Below are 10,670 nucleotides of genomic sequence, written 5' to 3'. Positions count from 1 at the left end.
ATGTTTTAGGCTTATATCGGGTTCTTCAAGATTGTTAGCATGTTGTTACTTCTTTTCAAGATCATCCTTACCTTGTGGCATGTGTTGTACTTGTTTATGTTTATACTTGCTTGATTTAGGAGCCTGTCAATTTGAACAATTAAAGCAATCAAGCATTCACCTACAATGGTGAATACTGTGCAGTCTCCATTGGAGAAGAAAACAAGTGGAAAAAAACCTGATAGAAAGAAAAATGTGTATTGCATTGATCAACTCAAACTTTACAACTTGTGATCTAATCTATTTATAGAACTAGTAAGAATAATGAAGAAACTAACTAATTCATGAAAGTTACAACTAACACTATAACAAACTCTTAACTAATTCTAAGTAACCATAGTGATGTGGATGGGACTAACTAACAATTAGAGTAACTAATAAATGGAAATGACTGATAAATATCTCAATACCCACTCTCAAGTTGAAGGTGATATCAAAACAGCTAACTTGTCCAGTAAAGTGGTATGTTTAATTCCAGTAAGGTCCTTAGTGAGCATGTCAGCGAGCTGTTCACCTGTGCCATTGTGATGTAAAAAGATAAGGCCTTCGTAAAGCTTGTTTAGTACAAAATGACAGTCTACCTCAATATGTTTTGTACGTTAATGAAAAAATGGATTTCGAGCAATATGCTCGAAAAAATAGATTTCGTGCAGATTGGCTGTCATAATAAACCAGGAAAGGGCCATTTCTAGGAATGATGAGTTCACCAAACAGTCGATCCAACCAAGTCAACTCTTCAACTACCTTCCATAGGGACTTGTATTCTGCTTCAACTGAAGAAAGTGAAATTGTTTCTTGCTTCTTGGATTTCCAAATAATAGGACTAGATCCTAACAACACAATATGTCCAATGACTGACTTCCTCGAATCAGGACATGTAGCCCAGTCAGAATCACAGAAAGCTTGCACCTTGTAATCATCAGTTGATGTCATAAGCAAGCCCAGTGTTGGATCCTTCTTAAGATACTTGAGTATGTGGTAAGCTGTATGCATGTGTGGTTCTCTAGGATGCTGCATAAATTGGATAAGATGTTGGACTCCATAGGCAATATCCAACCTAGTATGAGTGAGAAAATTAAGTTTTCCAATCAATTTTATATAGGATCTAGGATCTGATAGGAGTTTACCCTCATTAGCTCTAAGTTTAATAGTTGCATCAAGTGGTGAAGTAAAGCTGGAAATTTGAGTGCACTGGTACTCTTTAAGAAGATCTAATACAAACTTCCTTTGTGAAATGATAACTCCCATTGCAGTACACAAAATTTCCATACCTAAGAAGTAATGTAACTTTCCTAGATCCTTAATCTTGAATTGATTATGTAAGAACTCCTTCAAGTTGTTTATCTCTTCAATATCAGTGCCTGTGAGAAATATATCATCTATGTACGCAACTATAAAGACAATGGAAGATTCCTTCTTTCTGTAGAACAAAGAATAATCATTAAGAGAATGAGTGTAGCCCCTTGATCTTAGTGCATCAGACAACTTGGCATACCATTGTCTACTAGTCTGTTTCAGTCCATATAACGACTTGTTTAATTTGCACACTAGGCTAGAATCAGGAATTTCAAGGCCTGAAAGTGGTTGCATATAAACTTCTTCATGTATATCACCATGATGAAAATCATTATTGACATCAAGTTGGTATATGGTTCAATGTCTTTTCACAGCAATAACAATCGAAGCCCTCACAATTGTCCTCTTAATGACAGGAGAAAAAGTTTTTGTGTAGTCTATCCCATTGTGTTGAGTATAAACAACCCTTGCTTTATAACTTTCTATTGAACCATCTGCCTTATATTTAATTTTGTACACCCACTTACAACCAATAGCCTTCTTTCCATAGGAAAGACTCATAAGGGTCCAAGTGTTGTTATCATGTAGAGAGTAAGTTCCTGTGTCATTGCAGGCTGCCATGCAGGGTTTATAGTTGCATCCTCATATGAAAATGACTCACAATCATTAGAGACATTCAAAACTAAAGACTGAGTATCAGGATATAAAATGTTAGATCCCCCATGATGATGATTAGAAAATGAGGTATGGAGAGAAACACGAGGTTTCGATGTGGTAGGTTGATGTCCAGTATGAACATAGTCATTGAGATAAGCTGGTGTCTTGGGAATTCTGGTAGATATTCTTAATGGGGGTACAAAATTGGTGGATCGATGATTAGTAGTGATGGAATATCTGATGCAGAACTGGAAATGTGACCTCTGTAGACTCATGATCATTATGCACATTGTTGTTAGGAGGAATGACAGGCAAATCAACAAAAGGTTCAACTGTAGAAACATGAGAGTTATCAAAAGAAGAAGCTAATGTGTTTGAATGAGATTTATCAATCATAGAAAAAGGGAACACTGTCTCATGAAACACAACATCCCTAGGTACATGAATCTTGTGAGTGGTAAGATTGAGTACCCTATAACCCTTGGTACCAAAAGGATATCCTACAAATACATGTGGGGTACTTTTTGGATCAATTTGGTTCTGTGGTGTTTTGGAGTGATTGGATAGCATTAACAACCAAAGCTTTTCATATGGGAATAATGAGTTTCATGGTTATATAGGATTGTTAAAGGAGTTTTGTTGTGGAGATTAGTAGATGGAAGTCTATTTATGACAAATGTTGTTAAGACACACTCCCCAAGAATTTTATAGGTAGTTTGAATTGAAATAACAAGGCCCTAGCTGTTTCCAAAAGGTATTTGTGCTTTCTTTCTACCACACTATTTTGTTGTGGTGTGTATGACATGACTTTAGGTGGAGTATGCCTTTGGATTGGAAGAAAAGAATAGATTCATGGCTGGTAAATTCTAAACCATTATTTGATCTGATTGTTTGATAGGTGGTTTTGTACTGATTTTCAACCATTTGGACAAAAGCCTTGATAATATGTAGAGCATTACTTTTGAAACTCAGCAAATGTGTCCAAGTAGACCTACTGAAATGTAACAACCCTAAAAATGAATAGGATAAATTCTTAAGGTATCAAGAATGCTTGCTATTAGACCAAGGTTCACATGGATTGATACGCGTAGAACCAGATCTCAGAACCCTTCTACGACCAAGACAACTAACTTGGTGATTTAGTTGAGCTTTGAAAGGTTGGAACCAACAAAGTAAGGCTCTCGAAAAAGAAGATTTAATCGAATAAGTCTTTAACGGACTTCAAAAGAAGAAATCTTAAGTTTTGAGGGTCCAGGGGTAAAAAAGTCTTTTCCAGGCCAATGGTAATATCGTAATTACCTAACGAATTAATTATTTAATTTAATTAATAGGTTGACCCGACATGGTCCTTTCAAAAGGGCCACTCTACCCGAGTTCGAGCCCCATTGGAAGCAACAAATTGGTGATTTATTTATTATTTAAAATCTGAATTTTAAGGGCAAAATGGTCCTTTCACATATAATTATTAAATCATATTTTAAGTATAAAGTCCTAAATTGACTAAGTTAGTATCTAAGCCTAAACAACTTCACACGTTTTACTCTCTCACGTGTATCACATCCTCATGTTCAAACTCAGTTGTTTTCTCTCTGCCAATTAACGTGAAGAACAGAAAGTATAACAAAGGTTCTTCACACTTGAATAATCACGAAGAAAATCTAAGAAAGCAAGTTAATCAAAAATGTTAACGCAAAGGGGATTTCCGTCGAGTTGGTGGTGAAACTTTAGGTGAGTTGGACGTGGTTTTGGAGAAAGGTTTGGGCAGCAACTTTAATGTTTGAACATCAATTATGGTATGGGTTTCTTTCCTCTTGGTTCCTTTCCCAAGAGACCCCTTAAGATTCAAGATAATTATTCCAAAAACTAGGATTGTTCCCCCCTTTCATGTCCCTGTCACTAGATCTCATTGAACTTTAGGTTGGGTATGTTAGCTGGTACAAAGTAGGTTTAATGATATGTTCGTGATGATTATGTTTAAGTATGCATGTTCTAAATTTTGTGAATAATGATTATGTTGTTCGAAATCATGTGAAAAAGTGATGTGTGTGTGCAATGTGTGGCAGTGAAGTTGGTCACTGTTTGGAGATGTGTAAAGGCATGTATAATCCTTGAATTTTATGTCCAAAAGTTGTACACAATGTGATGTTCATGTGGGGTGTGAAGTTACTAATTTTGAGTGAAAGTTCTTGATTAATGTAACTACTAAACTACACCTAATAACGCACTAAGTGCTTGGTGAAATACCCTAAGAAACTAACATGAAAAGGTTGATGAAAGGAAGCTAAAAACTATGAATATATTTCCAGCCTAGTGTAATTTAATTTCGTTCAAAAAGGAAGTTGGAATCTGGAAATTTAATGTATTTTAAGGAGGTGAGGCCAACAGGATTGGAACATGTGACCTCACCCTTTAGCTACTGGAATTCGCAAGCAAGGAAAAAGAAAGGGGGATGGGGGGAATCGAGATTGGGTCTGCTGGGTTAGTAAGAAGAGTATAAGAATTAGAATAAATAAATGGGAGGCATGGAAATCAGACCCACGACCTCCAAGCAGCGAGTGAATGAAGAAAAAATAAAGAAAGGAAAATGTGAGGCAAGGGAATCGAACCCATGACCTCAAGACTGGAAAGGAGAAGGCGAATTAAATAAGAAAAATAAGGTGATGTTGTGGGGGCTCAATCCCACAACCTCACTGCCTAACGCCTAGCCTAGTGAGTTTTAATTAAAATTTTAAATAAGGAGGTTGTGGGGGTTAGAACCGACAACCTCCCAATGCCCTAGCAAAAATTAAAGAATGAAATGAAAGAGGTTGTGGGGGCTCGAACCCACAACCTTTGACAATTTAGGAGGAAACCAAGCAGAAAATTTAAGGTACAATGTTAATATTGGGGTTTAATCTAGAGTTCCAAAGCTATGGAGAATAAAAATAAAATCAATGAAAAATGTAAATGCTATCCAAGTCATTCGAATTTGGGTTTCCTTTCCCAAACTTTCGCATTGATACATAAGTCATACGTGAGCAAAATATCCAAGAATAATGCCACCTACTTAAATCGAAATCAAGGTCTTGGCATATATACATGATACATAAGTCTTGAACTACATAATCTTAGGAATGTATGAATTACTTAACGAACTATAAATGAAGCCCCAAGGCTTATGTGTATAGACTCATAAGCCTAGCATACGTTTAAAAGTAAGTGAATCTAAGATGTATGTAATGAAATGATGAACCCTAAAAGGGTTAAGTATGAGTGTAAGATACACTAAATGGCCAAGTGCATTGGCATAATATGAGATGAACAATGAAATAAGGAAATGAACAATGAAATAATGAAACCCTAGAAGGGTTAAGTGACGCTGTGAAACGCACTGAATGGCCAAGAACATTGGCATATGATGAAATAAACATTCACGTAATAAGAGGTGAGTGACTATGAAAAACAAAGGTGCTAATGATAATGAATGTGGTGACAACATGATATGAGGATAATGTAAATTATGAGAGCAATCTCAAATGAGCCTAAGTAAATGTTACCAAAATATACTCGCCTATGAGAGTGTAAGATAATGAAGAGACCACTCACTATGAACACTCTAATGAAAATATTGAGCTTAACACACTTAATACTAATGATGAGATGAGAAATCATATAATGAGCTATGATGTCCTCATACTAGAAGACAACTTCCATGACGTATGAGGTGAATGTAATAGAACTTTATACTGAGCATGGATAGGCTAGTTATGAGCGGTGATGCCTTCTATCGGGAAGGCCAGAGGTTTACGTAACTCTCATGAGATGAGATTGTCCGTTTTGCCGGATATGGGTATCCTTATATCTCCTAGTCTTCGAACCTATACAACCAATATAAGGATCTGGCGGGGTTGAATTCCCATGTACGTTAGCATGTTATGGGTCAGTTTGTCCAGTGATTCCACCTCTTTTCGGTGTGGGGGAGACACTGGATTTCACGATGTTCACATGATCTATGTTGGTTAAAGTTAAATTTACCAATGAAAGAATGAGGCTAACCTCAAATGATGCACATAATGAAATGAATGATACCAAGGGTGTTAGGATAGGATAATCAAAAGGTGAGTTAGATTTAAGTAATAACATTAGGTCATTCTTGGTCATTGCACGACGAACCTGATGAAAGTCTTAAACTACATCCTGGGTATAGCTGGTGTTTACACTGGCCTATGAATGAATGAAATAGAGTACGTATGAATAAACGAAGTAGACTCTGTGTTTGCCAATGAAGATTCCCTAGTCGAGGTCCCATCTGTTGAGCCCTCATTTCTGGGATGTCTTGAGTTAAGTCCATGATTCCAAAGTCTCATGGCATATGAATGAATGGTATTAAAGAAATTATGTGCTACATGCAAAATGTGTTGCATGCTATATGATATATGTGCTATGTGTAAATGTTATGTGTTGTGTGCAAATGTGAAAAGTATGATGATGTATGTTATTCTCATGGAATAACTTTCCTATTCCAAATCTGGAATGATCACTGACTTTCCTAATTCAAATTTGGAAAGCTCATTGACTTTCCTAATCAAAATTTTGAAACTTTTCTAGTCTCAATTTGGATAGTCAACAGACTTGATTTCCAAAAATCATATTGTTAGGAAAGAGCTATTCTTTATCATGCATATCCTTGGTGTGTGCTTGCATATACCTATACTTAGTACAAGTTTGTACTAACCCTATACAAACTCTACTATTGTAGGTGCAGTCACAGGGCGATAGAGCTTCAAGATCATCGCTGTAGTTATCCCAACGTTCAACATTCATACGGTTTTGGTAGGTCCTCATACTTTTGAGGATGCTGCCGTTTTATATTCTAGCTTTGTTTTAGATTTGAGATAGTGGAGCATGTTCCATTAGCGTTTCTTTCCTGTTTTTATTCAGACTATGCATTGGTGCCATTTTTGCAATTATACATTTAATAAGAATTGAACTATTTCTTTCAGCTGCTTATCTCTTAATGTTAGATGGCCGATGGTGAACAATTATGTATTAATGAGAATGTTTTTATGATTATATTAATAAATAAAAAGTTTTAAAATTTCCGCAAAAATTAACCTATGTAAAGTAAGAATGACGTAAGTAGGCTTGTCTACGACCTTTGAGAGGTCAACGACGCCGGTCTCGTCTGGGTTTTAGATTTCAGTCGTGACAAAGTTGGTATGAGAGAACTAGGTTAAATTACAGGAATATATGATCACATCAACCACATTGAGTAGTTTCTAAGTCATGGTAGTGAAGTGCACCACTATCCTGGATTAGAGACTGCATGATGCATAGGAAAATTTCCTTTCTTATGATCTTATCTTGCTTTTCCTAATGTCTGTGTTTTTGGTGTTATGAGCATGTCTAACATCAATCCTTATTGTTTTCAGAGAATAAACACTAGGAGAGCTAATGGTCAGAGGAGAGGATGAGCAGCTGTTGGGGGTAATCAGAATCCACCTCAGGCTCCAACTGAACGAGTGGCCGGGTTGACTGATGCTGAGGTGAGGGAATATCTGGCTCAGATGGCACAGGTTATTACGATGCAGGCTCAGGCTATGACAACCCAAGCCAACTGGCAGGATGTTCAGACAGAGAACCCACCGGTTCGTAGCATGGCTAACAGGCTGTGAGACTTCACGAGGATCAACCCTCATATATTCACAGGGTCTAAGACATCAGAGGATCCTCAGGAATTTGTGATTGAGGTACATAAGATTCTGGTGACTATGCGGGCCACAGATACCAAAAAAGCTGAACTAGCTTCTTATCAGCTCAAGGATGTTGCACAGACTTGGTGCAAGATGTGGCAAGATAGCCAAGTTTTGGGTGGAGTGCCAGCCACTTGGGAGATGTTCCAGACAACATTCATGGAGAGATTCTTCCCTAGAGAGATTAGGGAATCCAAGGATGAGGAGTTCATCAACCTTAAACAAGGCTCTATGACAGTCAGGGAGTATTCCCTAAAGTTTGTTAAGCAATCAATGTATGTTATTTTCTTTAGTATTAAAATAGAAAGAAAGAGGAGAGTACTAAGCCTTGTTGAAATTATTCAGGTATGCTTCCTCCCTGGTTTCGAACAACAGGGATGAGATGAGCAGGTTCCTCACGGGAATCAATGAAGACATGGAAGAGGAGTGTCGGTCTACGGTGCTCCATAATAATATGGACCTCTCCAGGTTAATGGTGCATGTCCAGCAGGTAGAGGACAACCGCAAGAAGAGAGGTGTTCGTTATGTTAGGAGGCGTAGGCCTCAAGATCAGGCAGGACCCAGCCATGGAAGCCACAGAAACAATTTTGGTGTCCGTGAGCAGCCTAGGTTCAAGAAGGGGCAACAGAGTTCTGGGAACTCTAACCCTCAAAGGAGTACATCACCTAGAAGAGGCAGACCTGAGCCCAAAGAGGGAAATGGAGGTGAGATGCAGCGTCCTAAGAAGCACTATGCTAAGTGTGGCCGAGCTTACTGGGAAGAGTGTAGACATGAGACTAATGTCTGCTTCGGTTGCGGTAAGAGTGGGCACATGGTTTGAAACTGCCCATAGAACAAAGGTGAGGTTGGAAGTAATGCTTAGCCTAGGACAAATCCACAGGGTGCTGCAGCAGCGAGCCATCTAAGAGGAACATGTTCTATGTCCTGAAGGGCAAGGAGGAGCAGGAGAAGTCCGCTGATTTGGTCACAGGTATACTGCAAGTATTCCCAACTTCTGTTTATGATTTACTTAATCCAAGGTCTACGCTTTCCTTTGTAACTCCTTTGCTTTCTCTCACTTTTGAGATATTGCCTGAAGTTCTGCATGATCTTATAGTGGTTAGTACACCTTTGGGAGAAAATGTAAGAACTGATAGAGTATACAAGGACTGTCCAATAGTTGTAAGTGGTAAGACTATGTGTTCAAACTTTGTTGAGCTACCCATGCATGATTTTGATGTTATTCTTGGCATGGACTGTCTTCACTGTTGTTATGCTTGCTTGGACTGTCGTAATAGAGTGGTGATATTTCGCTTCTCTAATGAAGAAGAGTTACTCTGGGAGGGGTACAATTCGAGTCATCCTAATCCCTTGATTTCAAATCTTAAGGCCAATAAAGTGATGTCCAAGGGGTTACTATGTCATCTTGTGAGTGTTAATGATTTAGATCATGACATTCCTTCCATAGACTCAGTGCCTATAGTGAATGAGTTCCTAGATGTATTTCCTGAATATTTGTCTGGAGTCCCTCCCATTTGAGAGATTAACTTTGGTATCGACATAGAACCCGATACTAAACAAATCCCAATTCCTCCTTATAGATTGGCTAAAATAGAACTCAAAGAGTTCAAGCTGCAGTTGGAATATCTCATTGATAAGGGTTTCATTCAGCCGAGCATATCCCATTAGGTCTCTCCAATGTTATTTGTAAAGAAGAAATATGGGACCCTTAAAATGTATCGATTATCAGCAGCTTAATAAAGTCACTATCAAGAACAAGTATCCACTTCCCAAAATAAATGACTTGTTTGACCAACTCCAAGGGTCCAGTTTCTTTTCGAAAATTGATCTTTGTTTAGGGTACCGTCAACTTAGGGTTAGGGATGGAGATATCCCAAAGACACCCTTTGGTACCCGCTATGGTCACTATGAATTTCTAGTTATGTCATTTGGTCTCACGAATACACCTTCTGCATTTATGGATCTCATGAACAGGGTCTTCCATGAATACCTTGATTCTTTTGTCTTAGTATTTAATGATGAAATTCTAATCTACTCTAAGACCAAGGAAGAGCATGAACAACATTTGAGACTAACCTAGCAGGTACTTAGATGGCATCAGTTGTATGCTAAATTCAGCAAGTGTAAATTATGGCTGACATCAGTGACCTTCCAAGTTCATGTTGTGCCGGATCAAGGTGTAAAGGTGGACCCCAAGAAGACTAAAGTTGTTAAGAATTGGCCACAACCCCTTACTCCCACTGTAATTCGTAGCTTTCTAGGATTGGCTGATTACTACCGCAGGTTTGTAGAGGGATTTTCTTCCATTGCTGCCCCATTGACAGCTTTGATGAAGAAGAAAGCCAAGTTTGAATGGACGGAGATTGTGAGAAGAGTTTCCAAGATTTCAAGGACAGACTCACTTCATTCCTGATTCTTACTCTGCCTAAGTGTGGTGAGAATTACACTGTCTATTGTGATACATCTAGGGTTGGTTTGGGTTTTGTTCTTATGCACGCTGGTAAGGTGATAGCCTATGCTTCATGAGAACTCAAGGTTCATGAGAAGGATCATCCCACTCATGACCTGGAGTTGGCAGCTGTGGTCTTTCCCCTGAAGCTGTGGATTCGTTATCTGTATAGAGTGCATATGGATGTGTTCACATATCATAAGACTCTCCAGTACGTGTTCACACAGAGGGAGTTGAACCTATGTCAGCGGAGATGGTTGGAGTTGTTGAAGGATTATGACATTAATGTGCACTACCATCCAGGTAAGGCTAATGTTGTGGCTGATGCTTTGATCAAGATGAGCATAGGGAGTACAACCTACATTGAGGACGAGAAGAAGAAGTTGGCAAAAAAGGTACACAGACTGGGTGTGCGATTGGTTGACTCTACTAGTAGGGGTGTTTCAGTTTATCATCGTTCTGAATCATCCTTGGTAGTTGAAGTCAAGAAGGGTTAG

General features: G+C 38.3%; 2 protein-coding genes across 2 annotated transcripts; one reads left to right on the top strand and one right to left on the bottom strand.

The window, feature by feature from the left end:
• Positions 1 to 455: 455 nt before the first annotated feature.
• Positions 456 to 1,629, bottom strand: LOC138338866 (uncharacterized mitochondrial protein AtMg00810-like). The gene is made up of 2 exons (XM_069289950.1): positions 747 to 1,629; positions 456 to 553 (listed from the first exon to the last, which is right to left on the bottom strand). Exons 1-2 carry the CDS (start codon positions 1,627 to 1,629, stop codon positions 456 to 458), a joined length of 981 nt encoding a protein of 326 aa, XP_069146051.1.
• A 6,113-nt stretch (positions 1,630 to 7,742) lies between these two features.
• Positions 7,743 to 10,670, top strand: LOC138338865 (uncharacterized). Its single transcript, XM_069289949.1, has 5 exons — positions 7,743 to 7,999; positions 8,100 to 8,521; positions 8,605 to 8,892; positions 9,869 to 10,089; positions 10,260 to 10,670. Exons 1-5 carry the CDS (start codon positions 7,743 to 7,745, stop codon positions 10,668 to 10,670), a joined length of 1,599 nt encoding a protein of 532 aa, XP_069146050.1.

This window comes from Solanum lycopersicum, chromosome 10 (genome assembly GCF_036512215.1).
Source record: "Solanum lycopersicum chromosome 10, SLM_r2.1".
NCBI lineage: Eukaryota > Viridiplantae > Streptophyta > Magnoliopsida > Solanales > Solanaceae > Solanum > Solanum lycopersicum.
This window is presented reverse-complemented; position numbering and strand designations above follow the sequence as displayed.

Bases quoted from the DNA above. Each gene is read 5' to 3' on its own strand.
- LOC138338865 (XM_069289949.1), top strand. From the start codon at position 7,743: ATGCGGGCCACAGATACCAAAAAAGCTGAACTAGCTTCTTATCAGCTC. The intron at 8,000-8,099 runs GTATGTTATTTT...TTCGAACAACAG, and splicing joins AAGTTTGTTAAGCAATCAAT to GGATGAGATGAGCAGGTTCC. The intron at 8,893-9,868 runs GTAAGACTATGT...GGCTGACATCAG, and splicing joins CTGTCCAATAGTTGTAAGTG to TGACCTTCCAAGTTCATGTT.
- LOC138338866 (XM_069289950.1), bottom strand. From the start codon at position 1,629: ATGCAACCACTTTCAGGCCTTGAAATTCCTGATTCTAGCCTAGTGTGC. The intron at 554-746 runs GTGAACTCATCA...ACAATGGCACAG, and splicing joins TTGGTTGGATCGACTGTTTG to GTGAACAGCTCGCTGACATG.